Source organism: Nuphar pumila, chromosome 5, assembly GCF_984573655.1.
Source record: "Nuphar pumila chromosome 5, dmNupPumi1.hap1.1, whole genome shotgun sequence".
In the NCBI taxonomy this organism is placed as follows: Eukaryota; Viridiplantae; Streptophyta; class Magnoliopsida; order Nymphaeales; family Nymphaeaceae; genus Nuphar; species Nuphar pumila.
Genome location: NC_143253.1, coordinates 41,713,195 through 41,734,777, shown reverse-complemented (window position 1 = coordinate 41,734,777; position 21,583 = coordinate 41,713,195). Strand labels below are relative to the sequence as shown.

The 21,583-nt window shown below is 43.2% G+C and overlaps 1 protein-coding gene across 5 annotated transcripts in view; it reads left to right on the top strand.

Moving 5' to 3' along the window:
• The window catches only part of MMH-1 (MUTM homolog-1), a 123,739-nt gene that overhangs the window by 28,850 nt on the left and 73,306 nt on the right, over nt 1-21,583 (top strand). For all 5 annotated transcript variants that reach the window (XM_090006042.1, XM_090006041.1, XM_090006044.1 and 2 more), the window contains exon 2: nt 5,922-5,973. In XM_090006042.1, coding sequence (XP_089862168.1) covers nt 5,922-5,973 — 52 coding nt within the window. The remainder of the gene's footprint in view (nt 1-5,921; nt 5,974-21,583) is intronic.

The window sequence follows — 21,583 nt, the reverse complement described above, 5'->3', positions numbered from 1 at the left end:
GCGCAACTACTTCATGCCAAGAAATGCGCAAAGACAGGCTTACTGGATGGTTCGTGAGCTCAAACATATTGGTTCGTTGCAAGACTATGTCAGAACGTTCCAGAAGCTTATGCTGGAGATACCTAACATGCCAGAAGACGACATGCTCAACTGGTTCATTGTGGGACTTCAACCATGGGCACAGTCTGAAGTGGAAAGGAGCAACCCCCGTATTTTGGAAGATGCATATGTGACGGCTGAGCGCTTAGTTGACACTCAGCGCAAGCCTTTCACCCCATCAACCAAAGTTGGGAAGAAGCCTGACCACGGAGGCAAGAAGGATGAGCAACGCAACGATAAAGCTGAGGCGTCGACACACCATCAATCCGAAAAAAAACAGAACTACACAAAGCATAACAACAGCAACAAGGGTGCGGTTGAGACATGTTGGTTCTGTGGTGATAGACATATCGCCCGGCAATGCCCAAAGCGCCTTGTAAAGGACGACGGGCAAGCCAATGCTGCACAGGAAGAATGCAGCGATACTGAATGCAGTGACACTGAAACCATGTAACCGAGGATGGGCGCCATGCGATCGATCAATGCAACCAGAAGTTGTGCAGCTAAAAACATGCAAGTCAGTAAGGAACTCATGTACACTGAAGTTATTATGAACGGAAAGTCTACTTCAGCAATTATAGACTCCGGGGCCACACACAACTTTGTCTAGCGGGAAGAGGCAGAGCGGTTGGGCTTGAAGCATGGGCCAAAGCAGATGACCATTAAAACGGTAAACTCTGAGGCCAAGCCCATCTTTGGTGAAGCAAGGGATGTGGCTATTCAAGTGGGAAGTTGGGTCGGTAAAGCCAACTTCTCTGTGGTGCCCCTGGACGATTTCAAGATGATTTTGGGTATGGAGTTTTTGCGAAGCCAGAATGTTATGATGTTGCCAAAATTCAACACGTTGACGATCATGAAGTCAGACCTGTCCCACACAGTGCAGTGCCTTACGCAGAAAGGCAAGTCTTCAGTATTGTCCGCAATGCAACTAAAGAAGGGTGTCATGCATGGGGAGCAAACATTCTTAGTGGCAGTGCGCGCAGAGGAAGGGAAGGTGGAAGCAGCAGTGCCACCGACCCTAGCCCCACTATTGGAGGAGTTTCGGGGGGTGATGCCCCCGGAATTGCCAAAGCGTCTTCCGCCAAGATGCGAGGTCGACCACAAGATTGAGTTGACCCCGGGAGCGAAGTCTCCTGCAATGGTTCCATACCGTATGGGGCCAACTGAGCTGAAGGAACTGCGCAGGCAGTTAGACGAGATGTTGGACGCAGGCATTGTTCGTCCATCAAAAGCCCCATTTGGTGCCCCGGTCCTTTTCCAGATGAAACATGATGGCTCTAAACGGTTATGTGTGGATTACCGTGCCTTGAATAAGATCACAGTGAAGAACAAGTACCCATTGCCATTGATAGCGGACTTGTTCGATCAGCTAGGCAGTGCCCGTATCTTTTCCAAGCTAAATCTGCGATCGGGTTACTGGCAAGTGAGGATTGCCGAAGGTGATGAGTCGAAAACAACTTGCGTCACTCGCTATGGTGCTTACGAATTTCTAGTAATGCCATTCGGGTTGACAAATGCTCCAGCCACGTTCACGACTTTAATGAACCAGATCTTCTACCCTTACTTAGACAAGTTTGTGGTAGTCTACCTGGATGATATCGTGATCTACAGCAACAACATGGAGGAACATGCCGAGCACTTGCGAACAGTGTTTCAGGTGCTGAAGGAGAATGACCTCTGTGTCAAACGAGAGAAGTGTCTCTTTGGGCAGGAGGAGATCAACTTCCTTGGCCACGTTGTGGGGCGTGGTGTGCTGCGTATGGATGGGCAGACGATAAGGGCCATTCAGGAATGGGTTCCGCCAAATAAAGTGCCAGAATTGCGGTCATTCCTCGGTTTGGCAAACTATTATCGGCGTTTCATCGAAGGTTATTCCCTCATTGCTGCGCCCCTCACAGATTTGTTAAAGAAGAATCGGGTATGGCTCTGGACAAGAGCGTGCCAAGATGCCTTCGATGGCTTGAAGAAAGCCTTAGTGAGGGAGCCAGTGCTGCGACTGCCTGATCATTCGAGACCCTTTGAAGTCCACACTGATGCCTCAGACTTTGCCATTGACGGAGTTATTATGCAAGATGGTCATCCGATCGCATATGAGAGTCGCAAGCTGAAGGATGCAGAGAGGCGTTACACAGTGCACGAACCTGAGATGACCGCCATTGTGTATTGCCTCAGGACCTGGCGGCACTACCTTTTGGGTGCCGAGTTCGTCGTCAAGACGGACAATGTGGCCACGAGTTATTTTTAGACGCAAAAGAAGTTAACGCCCAAGAAAGCTCGATGGCAGATGTTTTTGGCTGAGTTCGACTTTGCCTTAGAGTACAAGGTTGGAAAAACCAATATTGTGGCGGATGCCCTGAGCCGTAGGGCTGAATTAGCTGCTGCGCGCGCAGAGCCTTCTGAAGTGCATTTGGAGGACGCATTGCTGAGCCGCATCCGCGAGGGTACGCAGCAGGATCCGACCGCACAACACCTTGTTTCTCTGGCGCAGGCAGGGAAGACTCGGCGATTTTGGCTACAGGATGGCCTCCTCGTAACAAAAGGGGGACGCATCTTTGTACCACGGTGGGAAAGCCTTCGCCGAGAGCTACTCAATGAGTGCCATGATACACTATGGGCCGGCCATCCTGGTCAGGAGCGTACCTTAGCACTCCTTGAGCACGGCTACTATTGGCCGCAAATGAGAGACGATGTTGAGGGGTATGTGCGGACATGCCTCATCTGCCAGCAAGATAAGGGTACACACCAGAAGGCTGCCGGTCTCCTTGAGCCTCTACCAATTCCAGAACGTCCTTAGGATAGCATCTCCATCGACTTTATTGTTAGTTTGCCGAAGGTAGAGGGCCTCAGTTCTATTTTGGTTGTGGTGGATCGTTTCTCAAAGTATGCCACCTTCATCCCAGCTTCCAAGGAGTGCCCTGCAGAGTTGTTTGTAAAGCATGTGGTGAAGCACTGGGGCATACCAAAGAGCATTGTGAGTGATCGCGATGCTCGCTTCACGAACAAGTTCTGGCGTGAAGTATTTCGGCTACTTGGCTCTGAGTTGCTGTTTTCAACTAGCTTCCATCCACAGACAGATGGGCAGACAGAGCGTATCAACGGGATACTGGAGCAGTACCTGAGGCATTTTGTTAGTGTCAATCAGAAAAATTGGGTGAAGCTCCTTGATGTGGCACAGTTTTGTTATAATCTGCAGAAGAGCGAGTCTTCAGGCCACAGTCCGTTCGAGATAGCCACGGGGCAGCAGCCACTGACCCCGCACACTCTTGCCACACAAGAAAAGGGAAGACCATCATTCGCCTATCAGTTTGTTCGTGACTGACACGATCAAAATGAGTTGGCGAAAACATTCTTACACAAAGCGGCAAAAAGAATGAAGAAGTGGGCGGACAAGCACCGTCGGCCCGCAGGGTTCCAAGTTGGGGACCAAGTGTTGGTGAAGTTATATCCTGGTCGCACAGGCATCTTCCGCGGGCGGCACCGCAGACTACTCAGAAAGTATGAGGGACTCTTCACCATCACGAAGAAGGTGGGCAAGCTGGCATACAAGCTGGAGTTGCCCCCAGACTTCAAGGTGCACTCGGTGTTCCACGTGTGCAACTTCAAGCAGTTCCATTCAGATGATGGAGACCTGGAACGCAGTGTGCCACAACACGCTCCCATCATGCAGAGGGCCCCGGCCGCACAACGGGCCGAGAAGCACCTCAGTCAGATCCTTCGCCACAAGGTCAACTACTTGGGACAAGCAAAGAAATACTTGGTGCAGTGGGAGGAAACAACAGAACCAACGTGGGAGCCTGCATTTCGAATGAATAGCCGCTACCCGGCTGAAGTCAGGGCTTACCACGAAACAGATGGCGCCGAGGACGGCGCATGATTTGAAGGGGGGAGCATGTTCCCTTGCGACTTACAGTGTACAGTTGCGCTTAGAGTCTGTTTTGCTTTTGTTTAGTCTGATGTAAGCTGCCCGGTTCAGGTGAATCAATACCCCGAAGGGGCAGCCCGTATACTTGAACTGTAATGCCTGCGGGCAAAATTGTGAATGAAGTAAATGCGTTGAGCTTTCTTTTGTTCACCCTCGTTGTGATTGCTTCTTGTGATTGCAATTTCTCTCCCTCTATTCTCTCTTGCTCTCTTGCACTCTGATTACAAGCTTCCGCGACCGGCAAGCGAGCTGACGAGTAGGCTTGCGGCGGTAAGGAAGGACCGTCGCGCCGCGCTAGCCCATTGAAGGAAATAGGCCCGTGACAAGAATATACATATATATAATTGTATACACACAAATATATATATATATATATATTTCAATTATTCATAATATATTCAGTATAATCAACAAAATATGCTTTCAACCTTTCACAAATGCACAATAACACTTACATATATAAATAACATATTACATAATTCACAATACTAAACATGCTTTCAGGCTTTTATAAAAAAAGTCATCAGAAACAAAGTAACACACACATATAAAAAACATAATCAATTAAAATTAATTGTGCATGCTTTCAGTGTTTCACAAAAAATAACCCAAAAGCAAAGTAACACACACACACACACACACACACACATATATATATATATAAAATAATAACTAAGCATGATTTCACAAAACAAATCACACAAACACACACACATATAATTATATAAATACAAAAAATAACAATATATATAAGAAAAATAAATGACTAAATTGCCCTCGTGCCTAGGCGGAGGCAGCTTAGTCGCCGACTAGGCGCCTTAATCGGTGCCTAGTCGGGAAAATTGGTACCTTTTAAGGTACCCACCTAGGAATTGCAAGGCCTAGGCGGACTAGTCGGTGCCTAGTCAGGGCTTTTGACTATATAGATTAGACTCCTTGTCTTGGTGTTAATATCATGCACATTGCATTATTAAACCGACAAGCATTGTGTGAACCTCTTGAATATATATTGTGTAATTCATGGGGTGCTAGTTGTTGCATAAGGTGTGAAACTATGAATATATTTTTGAGTACCATGAAGATTTTGGAACAAGCATTATGTTTCATTATTTTTATTGTTATTTTCTATAAAGAATAAATAAAATCCTATGTAAATTACCTTATGCTTCTTGTGAACCCTTTAAACGTTTGGGTGAGGCTTGTAAAGATTCAAGAAGACTTCAATCATGAACCAAAGGTTCTCCAATCTTCAACAAAAGTGTTCTCTCAAGGAACACACTTACAACAGCCACAAAGAGAACCACAAAGTGTTCTAAATGATCACTCTCACAAACCCTACAAAGGGGCTACATAATAGTAAAAAATATAATTTATTTAACAAAGAGAGTGTGCCAAAGGCTTACAAAACAAAGGGCTTACAAAACAAAGTGGAGAACACTCCTATTTATTCACAAGAGAGAGGAGTAAGGGATTAAAAGGGAGAGAGAGAGATCATAACTAGAGAGGGAGCAAAGCTCCCAACGGCTAGAAATTCTAGCCGTTGGGAGCAGTCAAACTTAGTTTGATTCTCCCTATATTACTTATATTATTTATATGAATATATATATATATATATATATATATATATAAGTATAAATATATGTACAATTTAACAAGACTCATGTGCCCTAGGCTTCCTACTGGATTTTAAGAAGACCAAGTCACATGAGCCTCACCCAAACTTTTAAAGGGTCCACAAGGAGCATGTAATAATTTACATAGGCTTCTATTCATATTGGAATCTTTCCTTGTTCACTTTGTTGGTATATTTTCAGTTCCTTGTCATTGTTTTCAATCGTAGCCTTAAGTTCTATCTTGTAGTGATGGAAGGTTTTGTTCATTGATTTCTGGAACATTATAGGCATGGCAGGGGCTATCTATATTAAGGGGATTGCTGTAACAAAATATAAAAGGTGAAATGTTGATATTTTTGGTTTGCTAGTTCTATCAGTTCCTGTATTTTGGTTATTCATCACATTAAGCAATTTTTTTTCTTCTATCAGTTTAAATGACAGTCTTTTTCCAAATTGTGCATATTCCCATATATTTAACAACTCTGTTGTCTGATCCATATCTTTATGCATTTGCAATGTAGACATCACTTAAATGTAAGTTTTTTTTAATGTATTTATACTTATATATTGCTATCTAAATGGAGCCAACATATTTTCATCTATTGTTTGTAATTTATCTTCTATGTTGCTGACGAGTTAGTTTTGGTTTTATACTGGGTTTGATATAATGCAACCTTCCTTTTGTATTGAAATAAATCCAAGGAAGACTTTGTTAAGCAGAAAAAGAGAAGTACTGCATTAGGTTCTCAGAGGTTGCTATAATCAATTGATATACACTGCTGAATTTTTGTCTGAGCCACACTACCCCAGATGAATTTGATGGCTTGATCACACTTGATTTTCCATGATTGTATCATCTAATCATAGTTTGGCTTGGGGCTGAATCATCTATTTCTGACTCAATGATTGATCCAGCTACGACTATTTTTTATGCATATATTTTTAGAGAAGTGGAATTTGGTCAGATATGCAGGACTTGGTTCATCCAGAGTGCAATCCGCATACTCCAGTTCCTAAAGGATCCAGACTTTTATCTGGTATGGATCACTCAAATGATAGAGTTGGTCACATGCCTCTGTCTCTTGCCAGTGCCCATCTATTGTATTTGTAAATAACCAAGTAGCTTTCAATCACAAACCAAAGTGCCCTCCAATATCAAGTGAACAACACACAAGTGTTCTCTAAGGAACACACTCACAAAACCCGGAAAGAGGTACACTTAAGAAGGCTCACAATATAAAGAATAAGATTTTATTAATCATCACAAGTATGCAAAATGCATGCTTTACAAGGAGGGGAAGTCCCCTATATATACACGAGAGGAGAGGAGAGAGGGCTAAGAGAGCCAAAGGAGAGAATGAGAGAGACCATTCTCAACAGCTAGATTTTTAGCTGTTGGAACGGTCCAACGGCTAGAAATCTAGCCATTGGGAGCTTCGTCAACTTAGGTTGACTAAGTCCAAAAAAGGATATATATATATATATATATATATATATATATATATATATATATATATATAGATGCAATTTTTATATATGTACAATTTAACACTTCCTCTCAAAATTATGGTATAATGATAAAAAATTTGCTTAGAGGAAGTGAAACCTAGGAGCAAAGAAAAGTTTGGTGAAAAAGTCTGCCAATTGGTACTCTCATGTGACATAAGGCAGATTAATGATCCTTTGAAGATATTCCTCAAGCGTGTAGTGGCAGTCCATCTCGATGTGCTTTGTTCTTTCGTGAAAAGTGTGGTTGCTGACAATGAAGATAGCACTCTTATTGTCGCAATGCATTTTTGAAGCTCCTAGCATTTGAATACCCATATCAACCAACAACCTTCTCAGCCAAACCACCTTCATCGTGGTTGTGGCCATAGCCCGATACTATTCTGAAGTTGAGGAAAGAATGACGTTGCTTTTTGCACCTCCATGAGATTAACCATGCACCTAAGAAAACACAGAAACTCGTGGTTCAATGCCTATTGTGGGGATCACCTCCCCAATTTGTTAAGATAAATGTATCCTTGGTGTGTATATGTATACTATGTGTACACATACGGATATATATATATATATATATATATATATAATATTTATCTTAGTCAACCTAGGTTGACTAAGCATTTGGTCAACCTAGGTTGACTTTGTTCTAGTCGTTGGAGTAACTCTAATGGCTAGAAGGGCTCCTCCTTCTCTTCTTTAATCTCTCTCTTCTCCCTTATTTTTTCTATAAATATGGGTGGGCGTGTGCTTTTGTAAGGGGAGAGAGTGAGGGGTAGTTTCTTAGATTTTGAGTGTTTGTAATGAGACTTTTATAATTTCCATTTCTTTTGTATTATTTGAATTTCATCTTTAATAAAATTGTTTATTTTTAAGTCTTGTATTATATTGGTATTTCTATTGTAAATGTGTGTTTAACTACATTGTATTCTTGGCCCATGAAATGCATTCTGGGGTGCATTGCTATCCGTGCTATTTTGTGACATGTATTAGAGCGGGGCATCAAGGTCTTGGAAAGGATTCATATTAAATGAATGAAACAAATTCAAGGATTTCACATCTCGGCATGTATCTTTGGCTTCTTGATTTTCATATATATTGTAAAACCCACAAAAAAAATATTTAACTGGTCGGACGCGGACCCGACCCGGGTACTCGATACCCCCTACCTTTTTAAGCAATTCAGGGGTTAGGGTTGTAACGACCCCAACTCATACACCTTGAAAATGCTGATTTTTTTTTAAACCATTGCGAAAACATTCCCAGAGACTCGGGGCCTTTACAGTAAACACAACCACCACCACAAGGGATCTTATACTCATCTTTCATACCAAACCCAACCAAACTTTATTTATTTTAATGTAAAGAGTTTGAGAAATAATTAATTAAAAAGTAAAAAAAGCAAAAGGAAAGACAAAAGTAAAGAGCCACGTCGTCCAAAGAATCTGCCATGTAGTCGTGTGGTCCTCTCGTGACTCTTCTCAGAAGCCGGTCACCCCATTAGGCATCTGAGGCTGCGAAAAACACAAAAAGTAGGGTGTCAGAATCCAAAGAATCCTGCGTACAGGTCTCTCTAATGAATCAAATAAGTAAAAAGAATATAAATAAGATTTATGCAATATTTTAGAGGGACAAAAATATAACACATTTATAATTCAAATAATCATTCATGCAATGGAGAACATTTATTAAGCATGAGAGAACATTTAATAACAACAAAGATCACAATCTAAGCATTAAAGACATTTAACATGCATTAAGGAACATCATGCATTCATCAATATATCACAATTAAGGGAACAAGTAAATATGCATGATTTAATGCATAACATGAATATGCATGATTTCGATGCAATGCATGCATAATTTATTATCTTTAATCAATTTTTTTTCATATGTATGTCCCTATTAGGATACACACACATTTAAGTTTCACTTTTTATTACCATTGCCCGCAGATACTCAAAATGGGTAAAATCCCCGAGGTCAAGTTAGGTTCCTAAGGTAACTTAGCACGCAAGTTGTATTTTATTACTGGGTTCCAAACTTAGCCCTCGATCGATATCAGAAAACAACATCATCCATCAGAATATTAGAAATCAATATCTAATGTCGGGACACCAGGGACATCAGTATCCACAAGTGTCACTTTTCTTGGTATACCAAAACAACAGCTGTGTCTACACCATGATTACCAGTTCAGGAAGCGGAAGCAGAAAACGATACAGGAAGTGAGAGCGGGAAGCGAGGTACTTTAAAAAATTTAGGAAGCAGGAAGCATGAGATTAGAAGCGAATCACGAACCATCTCGGAAGCGAACCAGAAGCGAGGGGGAAGCGGAAAAAGAAAAAAAAAAGAAAAAAGAAAAAGAAAAAAGAAAAAAGAAAAAAGAAAAAAGAAAAAAGAAAAAAGAAAAAAGAAAAAAGAAAAAAGAAAAAAGAAAATAAAAAAACATGGAAAAAAGAGGGAAGCGAGGGGGAAGCACGCTTCCCATAAATAGGAAGCGCATTTTCCATAAAAGGGAAACGCGCTTCTCAAAAAATGGGGGTTCGACTCAGGCCCAACTGGACCCAACCAGCTGGGTCTGAGCTGGATAGATCTGGCATGGCTTGGCAAGGGACTGCCAACCGCGGGAGGCACAGGGGGAGAGAGAACACGGAGAGAGTGTCGAGGGGGAGGGGGTCTCCTTTTCTGCGTAAGATAAACCCCTCCCTGCGTGCATATAAATAGGCACGAGGGGGGGGGGGTTGTTAAGTGGGGTTCTCGAGTATGGATCCGGATCCGACCTGGGTCCATTTTTTTTCTAAAAATCACAGGCTTTACACAGACTGAGCTCGAGCTAACAACCCTAAAAATTAGACATCGATGCCCAATGGCCTCAGTTGTTCAGGAGCTTCAATGGTGGCATGGGGTCAAGCTCAAGGTTAGTTGAATTCAACTCTGAGGCATTCAAGTTGTCTGGCTTACATGGAAGGAAAGGAATAGGATCTTACACAAAGGCAAACTTCAGCTGATAGCCAGGCTTAAGCATGTTTCTGTTTGGGGGGTCATTTTCAATCATTTCTTGAAACTCTAGTTGGAGCATGATCAAGTTCTCAAGCTTTAAGCCCGGCATAGATATGGGTTCCCTTCGAGAGAATGGCTGCTTGAGGACTCTTCAAGGTCAGTGCTTCAGGTACTATCTGCCCAATCTTCTTCAAGATGCAAGGTTGATTGTGGCTAGTGGTGAACCAATTACTTCGGGTTTTCTGGGATGCCCCCAAGATATTCTTCTGCCTGAGAGTCTCATTTGGAAGCATACTCCAATTGCTAAAATAGGGGAGAGACTTGTGAGAGTGATGTTGCAACAACTCCACCTGGTTGGCTTCTCTTAAAGCTATTAGGGAGGGTTCTGGTAGACTTGCCCCCCACCCAGGCTGAAGTTTTGGTGCACTGGCAATTCTGTATATTCCTTGCTACTATCCCTACTCTTGAGTCTTGAGTCCTTGACACACATCTAGCATAGGATTGAGGCCAAGGAAGAGCACATTCGTGCTGGAGAACTGCTGCATGAGCTAGGAGTTCTCTCTGTCAAGCTCCCTCTTTTTGTTTGGGAAAGGGCACAATCTTCTAAAATATCTTTCCTGCCCAGCTTCCCCTTGAAATTCTTTTTACATGAGGTTAGATGTGAAGGGATTTTCAAAGGAAATAAGGGAGGAAGTGAAAAATGTTGGGGTCCACTTAGGCCAGCCTGGACTTTTCCTATGTATCATTTGTTTGTTTGTTTCATCATGTTGGGAAGGGAGTGCCAGTGACATTTTTCTAATCAAAAGCCTGAAACAAACCGCCCTCAAAAAAGTCGAGTTGAAAAAGGTTCTTGATTCATCTTTTACACATACATGCTTGTATGTAGGTAGATGGATAAATAAAGATATGTATGTACTAATGTATGTTGGTATAGTGGTCTCCCAAGCTGATAAGATAGACAATGAACTAGTGGTCTGGTGCACATGTAATGCTCGCAAATTTTCCAGGATTATAAATAAACTATGTTAGCATAATTACTAATATTAATTATGATTAACTGTTATTATCGAATTATTTATCAATAATATTCTGGTATTTATTAGATAATTTTATCTTGATATATTTAATAATATATATCTCTGAAATTTAAGGAAAATCCAATTATCGAAGGAACCACTAATTAACTAAGGATCTAAATATCGTATTTGTGGTCAGATCCATTGAGTGAACCCAATCTAAATTAAAAAGTTAAATTTAGTTTGGATCGAACCCAATTTGAAGATATGGAAAAACCATAATTTATATTCTTAAAGATCTAATTTATGTTATTCGAGATTATAATAGTGTTCACATCGAAAATTCAAAAGAGAACAGAAGTGATTTCGTCGAAATCGTAATTCGCAAGAGCTCAAAGCATGCTGAGACAACACCATGGTCAAAATCATAATTTTGAAGATCTATTTTATGAGTTCCGAACACATGGTTGCATTCGTATAAAAAATCCAAGAAGAGTGATTTTTATTTCATCAAAATCAAAGTTGAATTATGCTCGGCAAGTCCCAGGGGCATTTTAGTAATTTTAGAAAATTTCGGGAACCATATGATCTTAGGGTCATAATCGTTCGAACCCATGTTGACCAACAGTCAACCCCTTATGAACATAGACGTCAATTCTATCTTTTAATTAACCCCTTTTTTCATAAAGTTTTTGTGGGATTTCTTTTTAAGAATTTTTTATATATATATATATATATATATATATATATATATATATAGAGAGAGAGAGAGAGAGAGAGAGAGAGAGAGAGAGAGAGAGAGAGAGACCAAAGTTCCCCTAACTAGACTGAGATCTAGTTAGAGGAACTAGATCCTGACCAATTTGATCCAGTTAAGATCCTACCTAGTTCCATAAGCCCATCCCAAAAGCCGAACACGGTTTTGCCCATTGTTTTGAAAAAAATAAAACACGTACTTACATTCTCTCCACTTGTCTCCAAGTTTTAAACATTTGTTAACAATATTTTTTTTTACAAATGTCATAATTTTTATCCCCAGTTTAACCCTCACTCTCCCTATTTAAAGGGGGCCTCCCCCTTTTTTTGAAAATCCAAAACCGAGTTCCCTCTTTAAGAGTTTTGCGTGTTTTTCTTTTCTTCTCACCTTTTGCTCTCACTTCACCTCTTCTCTTTACCCCTTCTTATTCTCTTTCTTTCTTTCCAACTCTTTACAGCCTTTGAAAGCACCAACTTCACATCAGCTGACTCTCTTGCCAGCTTATAGTTAGGATCTGAATGTGGTGGTGGTGGGGGTATCTAAGAACTGCTTTTCTAATCCCACCCCAACAATGCCTTCCCCATGCGTGATGCCAGAGTCACCAAGTCTTGTTCCTTCTGTTACTCAACCTTCACCTTCAATGGCAAACATTATGCCCATAGCACCAGTCCAACGTCCAACAGAAGCATAAACATTTTCTTCACCGTCTTCTGTAGGAAAGCTTGCTGTTCAATCACATGCGCAAATGCTGGTGCCACCAACCATATTACAGCTCCCTCCTGGTTCTACAATAGCGCATCCTTCAGCTTCGTTGGGGTTAAGGCCAACACAGTTACCTTTTCCTGGACCTGCATCAGCACCAGCATTGTTTCTCACACCATCAACTGCATCTCAGATTCTGTCACGAATGTCACAATCTCTAGCACCACCTGACTGCACTACCACCATCCTTGCATCTTCCCATCTCCCTCTTCTATCTTTACGGCAGACTCACCTGATTTGAAGCCTCAAGACTCTCCCTACTGATCATGTTTCCACCGAGGCACGTGAACCGTCATTTTTAGAACTTAGCCTGGTTGCTAAACCAGGCTTTTCTCAATAGGTAATATGTCATCTTTATAAAGTTGCTCAGCGTGATCTTCAATGCCTTTTGGGTTTTCATAAAGCCTTCAGTTATTTTTATCCTTGACGCTATGCTTTCTACTACCAAGTTCCAAGCCTTTAGACGGAGGTTCAGTCAATACAATTTTGAATCTTCTCTGCCACTACAATATGGTTTTTAGCTAGGTTCTTTGTTTGTGGGCCGCAAGTTTTTATTTCAATCTCAATTCAGTCGTCACCCCTTTTTGGTTGCAGATGGATTTCTCGGAGCCTTCTTGACAAACCACATTCTCCACTTTCGGTGTTTATCTTCCTTATCACATAAGTACTCATCGGGTTCTCCTTGTGCTTCTTGCCCATCAAATTAGCACTTCTCTGATTCCTTGTGCTCTTCTTGGTGACTTTAATGCAACGCGCTGACCAACTGCTTCAGAGCACCCACTCTGTAATAAACTAAAAAAAAAATTTAAGTTAGGATTCGGGTCGGATCCGGACCCGACCCAGACCCAAATGGAGGCACCGCCTTTCGTGTTTTGAAGACAGGGAGGCAGGGGTTTCAAAGAGAACCCCCGCCACCCCTTCTTCCTCTCTCGGTCTCTCTCCCCCGACCGACTCTTTCCCCCTCGTTCATCCCTGCGGCCACCGACGCCGGTGACTCGCCGCCGGCAACCGCCTTCATCCCGCGTGCTGCAGGGAGCCGACAACCTCAGGTGCCGGCCATCTCCTTCCCTCTCTGCTGCAAAGGTGCCGGCGACCCACCGCCACCGCCTTCCGCTCCGACGACCCCAGGTACGCATCCATCTCCCCTCTTTTCCCTTCCTTCCCCCTCCTCTTTCACTTCTTTTTCTCGGTGAGGGGTCGACCGACAAGGGGGCAGAGCCCCCTGCCATTGCCTCTCATCGGCAGGGGGTTACCCACTTGCCTTTCTCAGGATCGGCCGACAGGGGGGCTGAGCCCCCTGCCGTTGCCATTCGCCGGCAGGGGGCTCCGCCCCCTGTCACTTACTGTGTCGGCAGGGGGCTCCACCCCCTGTCGCTTATTGTTTTGGGCAGGGGGCTCTGCCCCCTGTCACTTGCTGTTTCAGCAGGGGGCTCAGCCCCCTGCCACTTGCCGTGTCGACAGGGGGCACCGCTCCCCCTGTCCCTCTTGTTTCGCCGGCAGGGAGCGGAGCTCCCCGTGTCGGCCCATCTTTTCGGCAGGGGCTTTTGCCCCCTGCCTTTTTGTGGATTTTTCGGCAGGGGCGAAGCCCCTGCCTCTTCGTGGTTCTTCCGGCAGAGGAGGGGCTCACCCCCCTCCTCTCTGTTCTCCTGTTACAGCAGAGAAGGGGCTCGCCTCCCCTCCTCTCTGTTTCCTCTGTCAAGGTAGGGGAGGGGCCGAGCCCTCCTCCCTGCCTCCTGTTATGGCAGAGGAGGGGCTCGCCTCCCTCTCCTCTCTGTTCCCTCTGTTTGGGAGGGGAGGGGTCGAGCCCCCCCTCCCTGCTCCTTGCTCCCTATCATGGCAGGGGAGGGGCTGAGCCCCCTCCCTGCTTCGTGTTATGTCAGGGGAGGGGATGAGCCCCCTCCCTACTCTTTGTGTTGGCAGGGGAGGGGCTGAGCCCCCTCCCTGCTCGTTGTTTTGATGGGGGAGGGGGTCGAGCCCTTCCCTGCTCCTTGTTGCGACCGGGGAGGGGCCCGAGCCCTCTCTGTGCCTCTTTTCTCGTTAGGCAGGGGCATCGCCCCTGCCTTCGCTGTTTTTCGGTAGGCCGAGGCAAGCCCCCTCGCCTCGCCTTTCCCTGGCATCAGGCGGGCCTCCGTTCGTTGTTGACAGGCAGGGGCTTTGACCCTGTCTCTCTTCTGCTTTGTCAGGTAGGGGCGCAACCCTGCCTGCCCTCGCTTTATGAGGGCAGGGGTGCAACCCCCTGCCTCCTCGGAGTCCGCTGACAGCAAGTCAGCAGGGGCTCGCAGCCCCTACCCCTGCCTCTGCTTTCCTTACGTCAGGACGACGATAGTACCCCTGACTTTCGATTTTGGTATTAGCTTGCTAAGATCGTTACTTTTGCAGCTCGTATGACGGACCCTGCTCGCGCTCCGCGACCCGAGCCGCCAATCACGTACATCCGCGGACGACAGCAAGCTTGCAACTCTCAAAGGTAGGGGAAGATTGCACAAAAGACTTGGACAACTGAATTGAGTTCAATTAACTAAAAAGGACAATTAAATAAATATATATGCATATATATCATATATATTTATACGAGTACGCATTTAACTCAAGGACGCAGTTTCGCGATCCTTGTCCTTTCTTGCCGTTGCGCATCGCGCACAGGTTTTGTGTTGCACTCCTGTTTACAGTTCCTTTACTTTGCCGTTGCGCATCGTGCAAAGGTTCTGCGTTGCACTCTTGCTTACAGTTTTTACTTGCCGTCGCGCGTTGTGCGAGGGTTTGCGTTGCACTTCTGCTTACCGCCTTTACTTTGCCGTTGCGTATCGTGCAAAGGTTCTGCGTTGCACTTCTGCTTACAGTTTTTACTTGCCGTCGCGCATTATGCGAGGGTTCGCGTTGCACTTCTGCTTACCGCCTTTACTTTGCCGTTGCGCCTAGGCTCTTGCTTTTGCATATGTGTTGGTATTGCCTTGCTTTTGCAGATGACGTGCAGGTTCTTGCTCTTTGCGTATGCCTTAAAGGCATCATTGTGGAGGATGCAAGAGACATCTATCACTCACTCTTGCGACAAGAGTTCAGTTGGGAGCTGGCGATACACCTCCGTTTAAGGAGAGGGATACCTCGCAAGGATCCTGGCTCTTCGTGTGCGCAGTCCTGCAGAGTCGACTTGAGATTTTAGGGAGCTGCGCAAAGGCCTCAAAGACTGCTTCAAATCGAAGCATTTTGAAGGATGTGACTGGTCGGTTCTGCTCGCCCTTTTTGGCATATCTCGGGTGATCCCGAATTGGGGGTTCGAGCGAACTTCTTAGCGGGTGTCCTGTTGAGAAACCCGTATCTCGTCTATCGAGGCCGGTATCGAGTCATGCGAGGCATGTAGATACCCCGATAGCGGATGTGATTCGAGATAGTCACATGTATAATGTTGGCACAAGGTACTGTTGTTTCAAAAGATAGAGTAAAGTTGATAAACTTTACATCTTTGTGAAACACTCTTGTTAAGGCTTCTATTGAGGAGCTATACCCCCTTCATCCTAGAGTACTTGTAGTCGTGCACGACACGTCTAGTACTGCGATGATCGGATGAGACGGTCGTGCGACCTCGAACAACGCTAAATGCAAAATGCTGTAATCACATAAATGACCTCACATTCGCCTTCACAGGCAAGATGCTCGAGTGGTTTAAAGACCACATCATAGAAAGGGTCGTTAGTTAAGCAACCCCTAACGCACCCGTTCGCTTCTAGTTGTCTGTCAAGGGAGAGGACAGATCGGTACAAAAACTCCAATGGACAGGTTGTTAACAACCACCCCACGGGCACAGATCCGGCCTCCCCAGTCATTGGAGTTAGGGGATAGGGGCTACACAAGTTAGTTCAACACTTCTGCAGAAGTTGGATGCATCCGTGGTACTGCTTTTCAGCCTCTGGGGAATCCTCTTGGCTAATGCCGTCCCCTTTGGAGCGGACTCAACTAGCTATTCGGGTTATTGAAAATACATAGAATAACAAACACCCGAACTAGTCTCAGTTGTTTCTACATTTTGCCTGCGCGTACCCGCAGGCCAGTAATTATCGAAACATAAGGTCTATTCACACTGGTCGTGGGTCGTGAGATTCGCTTGCACTACGGATTCGCTTGCACTACTGATTCGCTTGCACTACTGATTCACTTGCACTACTGCTTCACTTGCACTACTTCTTCGCTTGCATTACTAATTCGCTTGCTTGCTCGATATTTCAGTATGCTACTCGTTGAACTGTGCACGCCTGTCAAGGCGTTACTCTAGTTGGTTAAACTGCTTACGCAGTTCTTTGCGGAGTAATAAGGAGTTTCTCATACTAGTTAAATGCTTATAATAATAACATTATACCAGTTGCTATATATTAGCATGTGACTTGCTTTATCCCTTGGTCGAACTGTTTGGTGCTTATTGTAGCGTAGCACTTGTTGGCTTGCATCTCTTATGATTGATGTGATTGCATACAACTCGTAATCTACGAACTGGTGGCAACTAGGATTGATGTGACCGCTTGTCTTATAAGCTACTTACATATTGTGATATAACTGTTGCTGTATGATTGCTTGTGAATGGCTTGTGATGTAATGGTTTATGCCTTACAATTAATTTAATTACTTGTCGATGGACTGAGCCATTTTATGGTAATTATATGTTTTACGAGCATTGTTATGAGTGCTTGTCTTATTCAGTTGTTTTGTTTGGCTGACGGGTAGAGTTAGTTACCCTTCGCTCATAGAATCAACTGAATTGCCATATTTGCGCGTTCTCATGTGTCGTTTACACATGCTTTGAGGGCCTATTTGAGGATTGCAATATTCCTTGTGGCAATAACACGATGCGTAGGATATTATGCTTCTATTTGAAGTGATACGATGCACATTGCTGATATGCATGCTTGTGCCCATATTGTGGCTACCGACCCCGAGGCGGTTAATGGTTTAGATCTGTCGATTATTGATGCATGCATCACTGAGTGGGGTGTCTGTCGAGCACCTGATCTCCAAAGGATTATCTGCGAGGACGTGTATGATCAAGACCAGGTACCCGGCTAGAGTGGTAGATTCTCTGTGAGAATGTACACTGTCCACGAACGGGTAGTCGCAAAGACGATGAACTCCTGTGAGGAAGTGTATGGTCCAAGACCAGGTATACCCTCTAGGGCGGAATTTCTTGTGAGGTTATACATGTCCCAGACCAGGTGATCCGGGCGTTGATCTTGTTGTTTGTATTAGTGGCTATCGACCCTGAGAGCGGTCATTTGTGTGGATGCGTGTATCGTAATGATTTTCATTGGATATGGCATTTGTTAGGGACTGATCTCCCAAAGGTTTCACTGTGAGGTTATACATTTCCCAGATCAGGTGGCCCGGCTAAAGTGGGAGATCTCTGTGAGGATGTACATTGTCCACGAACGGGTAGCCGCAAAGACGGTGAACTCCTGTGAGGGAGTGTAGGGTCCAAGATCAAGTATAACCTCTAGGGCGAAAATTCCTTGTCCGATCGTATATCTCTCGGACCGAACGATCCGATGTGGATCTTGTGTTTTTGCTTACCATAAAAAGTTATGGTGAGCTGTGACGATCTTCTGAGATTGTTTGTGATAGCCAACTATGAATTCATAGTTTCAACTTTCTGTTTTAGCATGATTACATGCTTGACTCAGGTGTGAGAATCAGATCGTTAGCGATTTGAGTTAGGGATCATGTTTTGGACCTTCTACGGAAGGGTGAGCTTTCTGAGAAGGTATGACGCCTTAGTGCGTCATAACCGGTGACAGTTAGCCGCGTAAGACTTTGAGAGATGAGGATAGATTAAGGTCGTTCAGGACAAAGCGTTGGTTAGAAGTAGCGAGTGACAAACTATGTCCTGGTGGTGATTAGATGCAGAGACCTCGTTCTAGGAACGAGGACAAGCTTGTTGCATAGTAGTTCACAGCTTATGATCAAATGGATCGTATGCTGCGTTGGTCAGTTGCACTGCTTACTTGCATTGAACTGCTTACTGTTTGCACTACTTACGCATTTGCACTACTTACTCGCTTGGACTACTTACTCGCTCGCACGCCTTATTCGTTTGTACTGCTTACGTGTTTGCACTATTCACCTGCTTGCATTGCTTACCTGTTTAACTGCATATCTGCTTTAAGCTACGTAGCCTACTGAATTAAATGTACTTAATTCAGTTTCCTGTTAGTCTTTCTTGTGGACCTACTAGTTTTTCGCGAAACTAACCCATTCTATGGGTACAGGTGATGTTTAGGTACTCTACGGGCGATGACGCGATTGCAAGATGGCTTCAAGACTTCTTCTTCCTGCTCTTAGCTCACGTCCTGGACGCTTGGGTTTGTATTGGATTTCCCTTATGATATCCGAATTTTTGTGCGTTTTGGTTCTTTTAGCTAACGTGCCCAGAGTTGTGAGCTTGCCTTATGATTTATCAAAGAAAAGTCTTCCGCTGATTTCATAAACCAACTCTGAAGGAAAGAGATATTTCTAGTCTCTTGCCTGTTTTTCTGAAAAGGTTCAGAAGTTTGAAATTTGGGGCGTTACACACTCGGTTCTGACCACCCTCAGCCCAAGCCCACTGTTTAGCTACACTCCTCCACCTTGCTGACACTTGATCCCAACCGAGCTCCCTGTGTGCAGCGATTTCTCTTAGCCCAATCAAGCCTTTCTTGAGAGCAAGCTTGTCCCACCCCGCGACTGTACCAAAACACACAACCAATTTTCGTTGTGGGCACAATTTACGAGGCACAAACCGACCCTCGCATTTGCTCAGTTGCGCACACTTGATGATCTCTGGAGATTCGTGTTTTGTTTGGAGGAAAATTCCCCTGAGTTATTTTTGGGAATTTTCTCTTTTCGATACGCTCTACGAGGTACTTACATATAGCAAAGGCTCATAACTTTTAATATTGGAATATGTTCTTTTGACACGTGTTAGTCTACGATTAATGTCGCATGTGCTCATTCACAAGTGAATTATGTTTTAATAGTTTCACATGAGTTTCGCTACGATTAAATCATGTTGTATTTCACATGCCTCATGTTACGAGAAATATATATATTCATATCACATTTGTTTTGTTATGCATAAAATAATATTTTATTCACATGCATCGCTTTCGACGATATTTTGATATCGCATGTGTTTGTTATGCATAAAATAATATTTTATTCATATGCATCGCTTTTCGATGATATTTTGATATCGCATGTGTTTGTTATGCATAAAATAATATTTTATTCACATGTATCGCTTTTCGACGATATTTTGATATCGCGTGTGTTTGTTATGCATAAAATAATATTTTATTCACATGCATTGATTTTCGATGATATTTTGATATTACATGTATTCGTTATGCATAAAATAATATTTGATTCACATGTATCGCTTTTCAACGATATTTTGATGTCGCATGTGTTCGTTATGCATAAAATAATATTTTATTCACATGCATCAATTTTCGACAATATTTTGATATCACATGTGTTATGTATAAAATAATATTTTATTCACATGCATCGCTTTTCGATGATATTTTGATATCACGTATGTTATGCATAAAATAACATGATTTACATGTATTGCTTTTCGATGATATTTCGATATTGCATGTGTTTCGCTATGCATAAAGCAGTTGTTTATCACATGCATCATTTTCTATGTGTTTCGCTACACATAAAGAAATTGTTTATTGCATGCATCGAGTTACGATATTCGCATGCATCACTTTACATGCAAATTGATATTTGATTCGCCTGCACCAATTTACATATAAAAATGATATTCGTATAAATCACTTTCGTGCAAAATGATGTTTTGTATAAAATAAACACTTAACCCTGAAGAGGTCATGAAACCTTTTTGGTGCCCTAAGAGCACAGTAGTGTATGACTCCCATGTTACTGTAAGACGTCAAGACACACTTGTACATTCTGAGTATGGCTTGTGGCTGCCATTATACTGTAAGACGTTAAGATATGCTTGTATATTCTGAGTATAGCTTATGACTGCCATTGTAGTGTAAGACGTCAAGACACGCTTGTCGATTATGAGTATGACTTATAACTGCCATTGTATTGTAGGACATCAAGATACACTTGTACATTCTGAGTACGACTTATGACTGTCATTGTATTGTAAGACGTCAAGACATACTTGTATATTCTAAATATGGCTTATGACTGTCATTGTACTATAAGACATCAAGACACGCATGTACATGCTCAGTATGGCTTATAAGTGCCATTGTACGGTAAGACGTCAATATACACGTATACATTTTGAGTATGGCTTATAACTGATATTGTACTGTAAGGCATCAAGGCATGCTTATTCATTTTGAAAGTTAATACAAACCCTGTATGTACAAAATAAAGCACAATCCGATAAGTAAAACATGCCTACACATAAACCTAAGTTTTTTTGGATCCACCCTACTGGCAAAGTGCTCGTGTATATAAAGCAACTATTGATTGAGTCAGATACATAGGACTTTGGTTATCACCCTAAAAACATGTACTGGTGTTATTAAGCCCATTCTGACCTACCAAGCATAGGACACATAAAATAATAATAAAGCTATGTCACATGGGTGCGGGTGTGGGTGCAGGGGTGCGATACTTTCAAAAAACTTGGGTGTGGGGGTGCGGCAAAAATATAAAAAATTATATATATATATATATATATATATATAAAGTCCAAAAGTTGGACATAAATGACCCTGGGTGCGTCAGGTTGACCGCATCGGGTGCCGCACTCGCATTGCGTCGCATCGACGCAGGTGCGACACCTAGTTGGCCGAGTCATAACATAGTAATAAAGAAAACCCTTCTGACCTATTCTGTTTTGATCTTTATCTTAGAGAAGGTAGATGGTATAACCTCAAGTGATTTTGTTCTA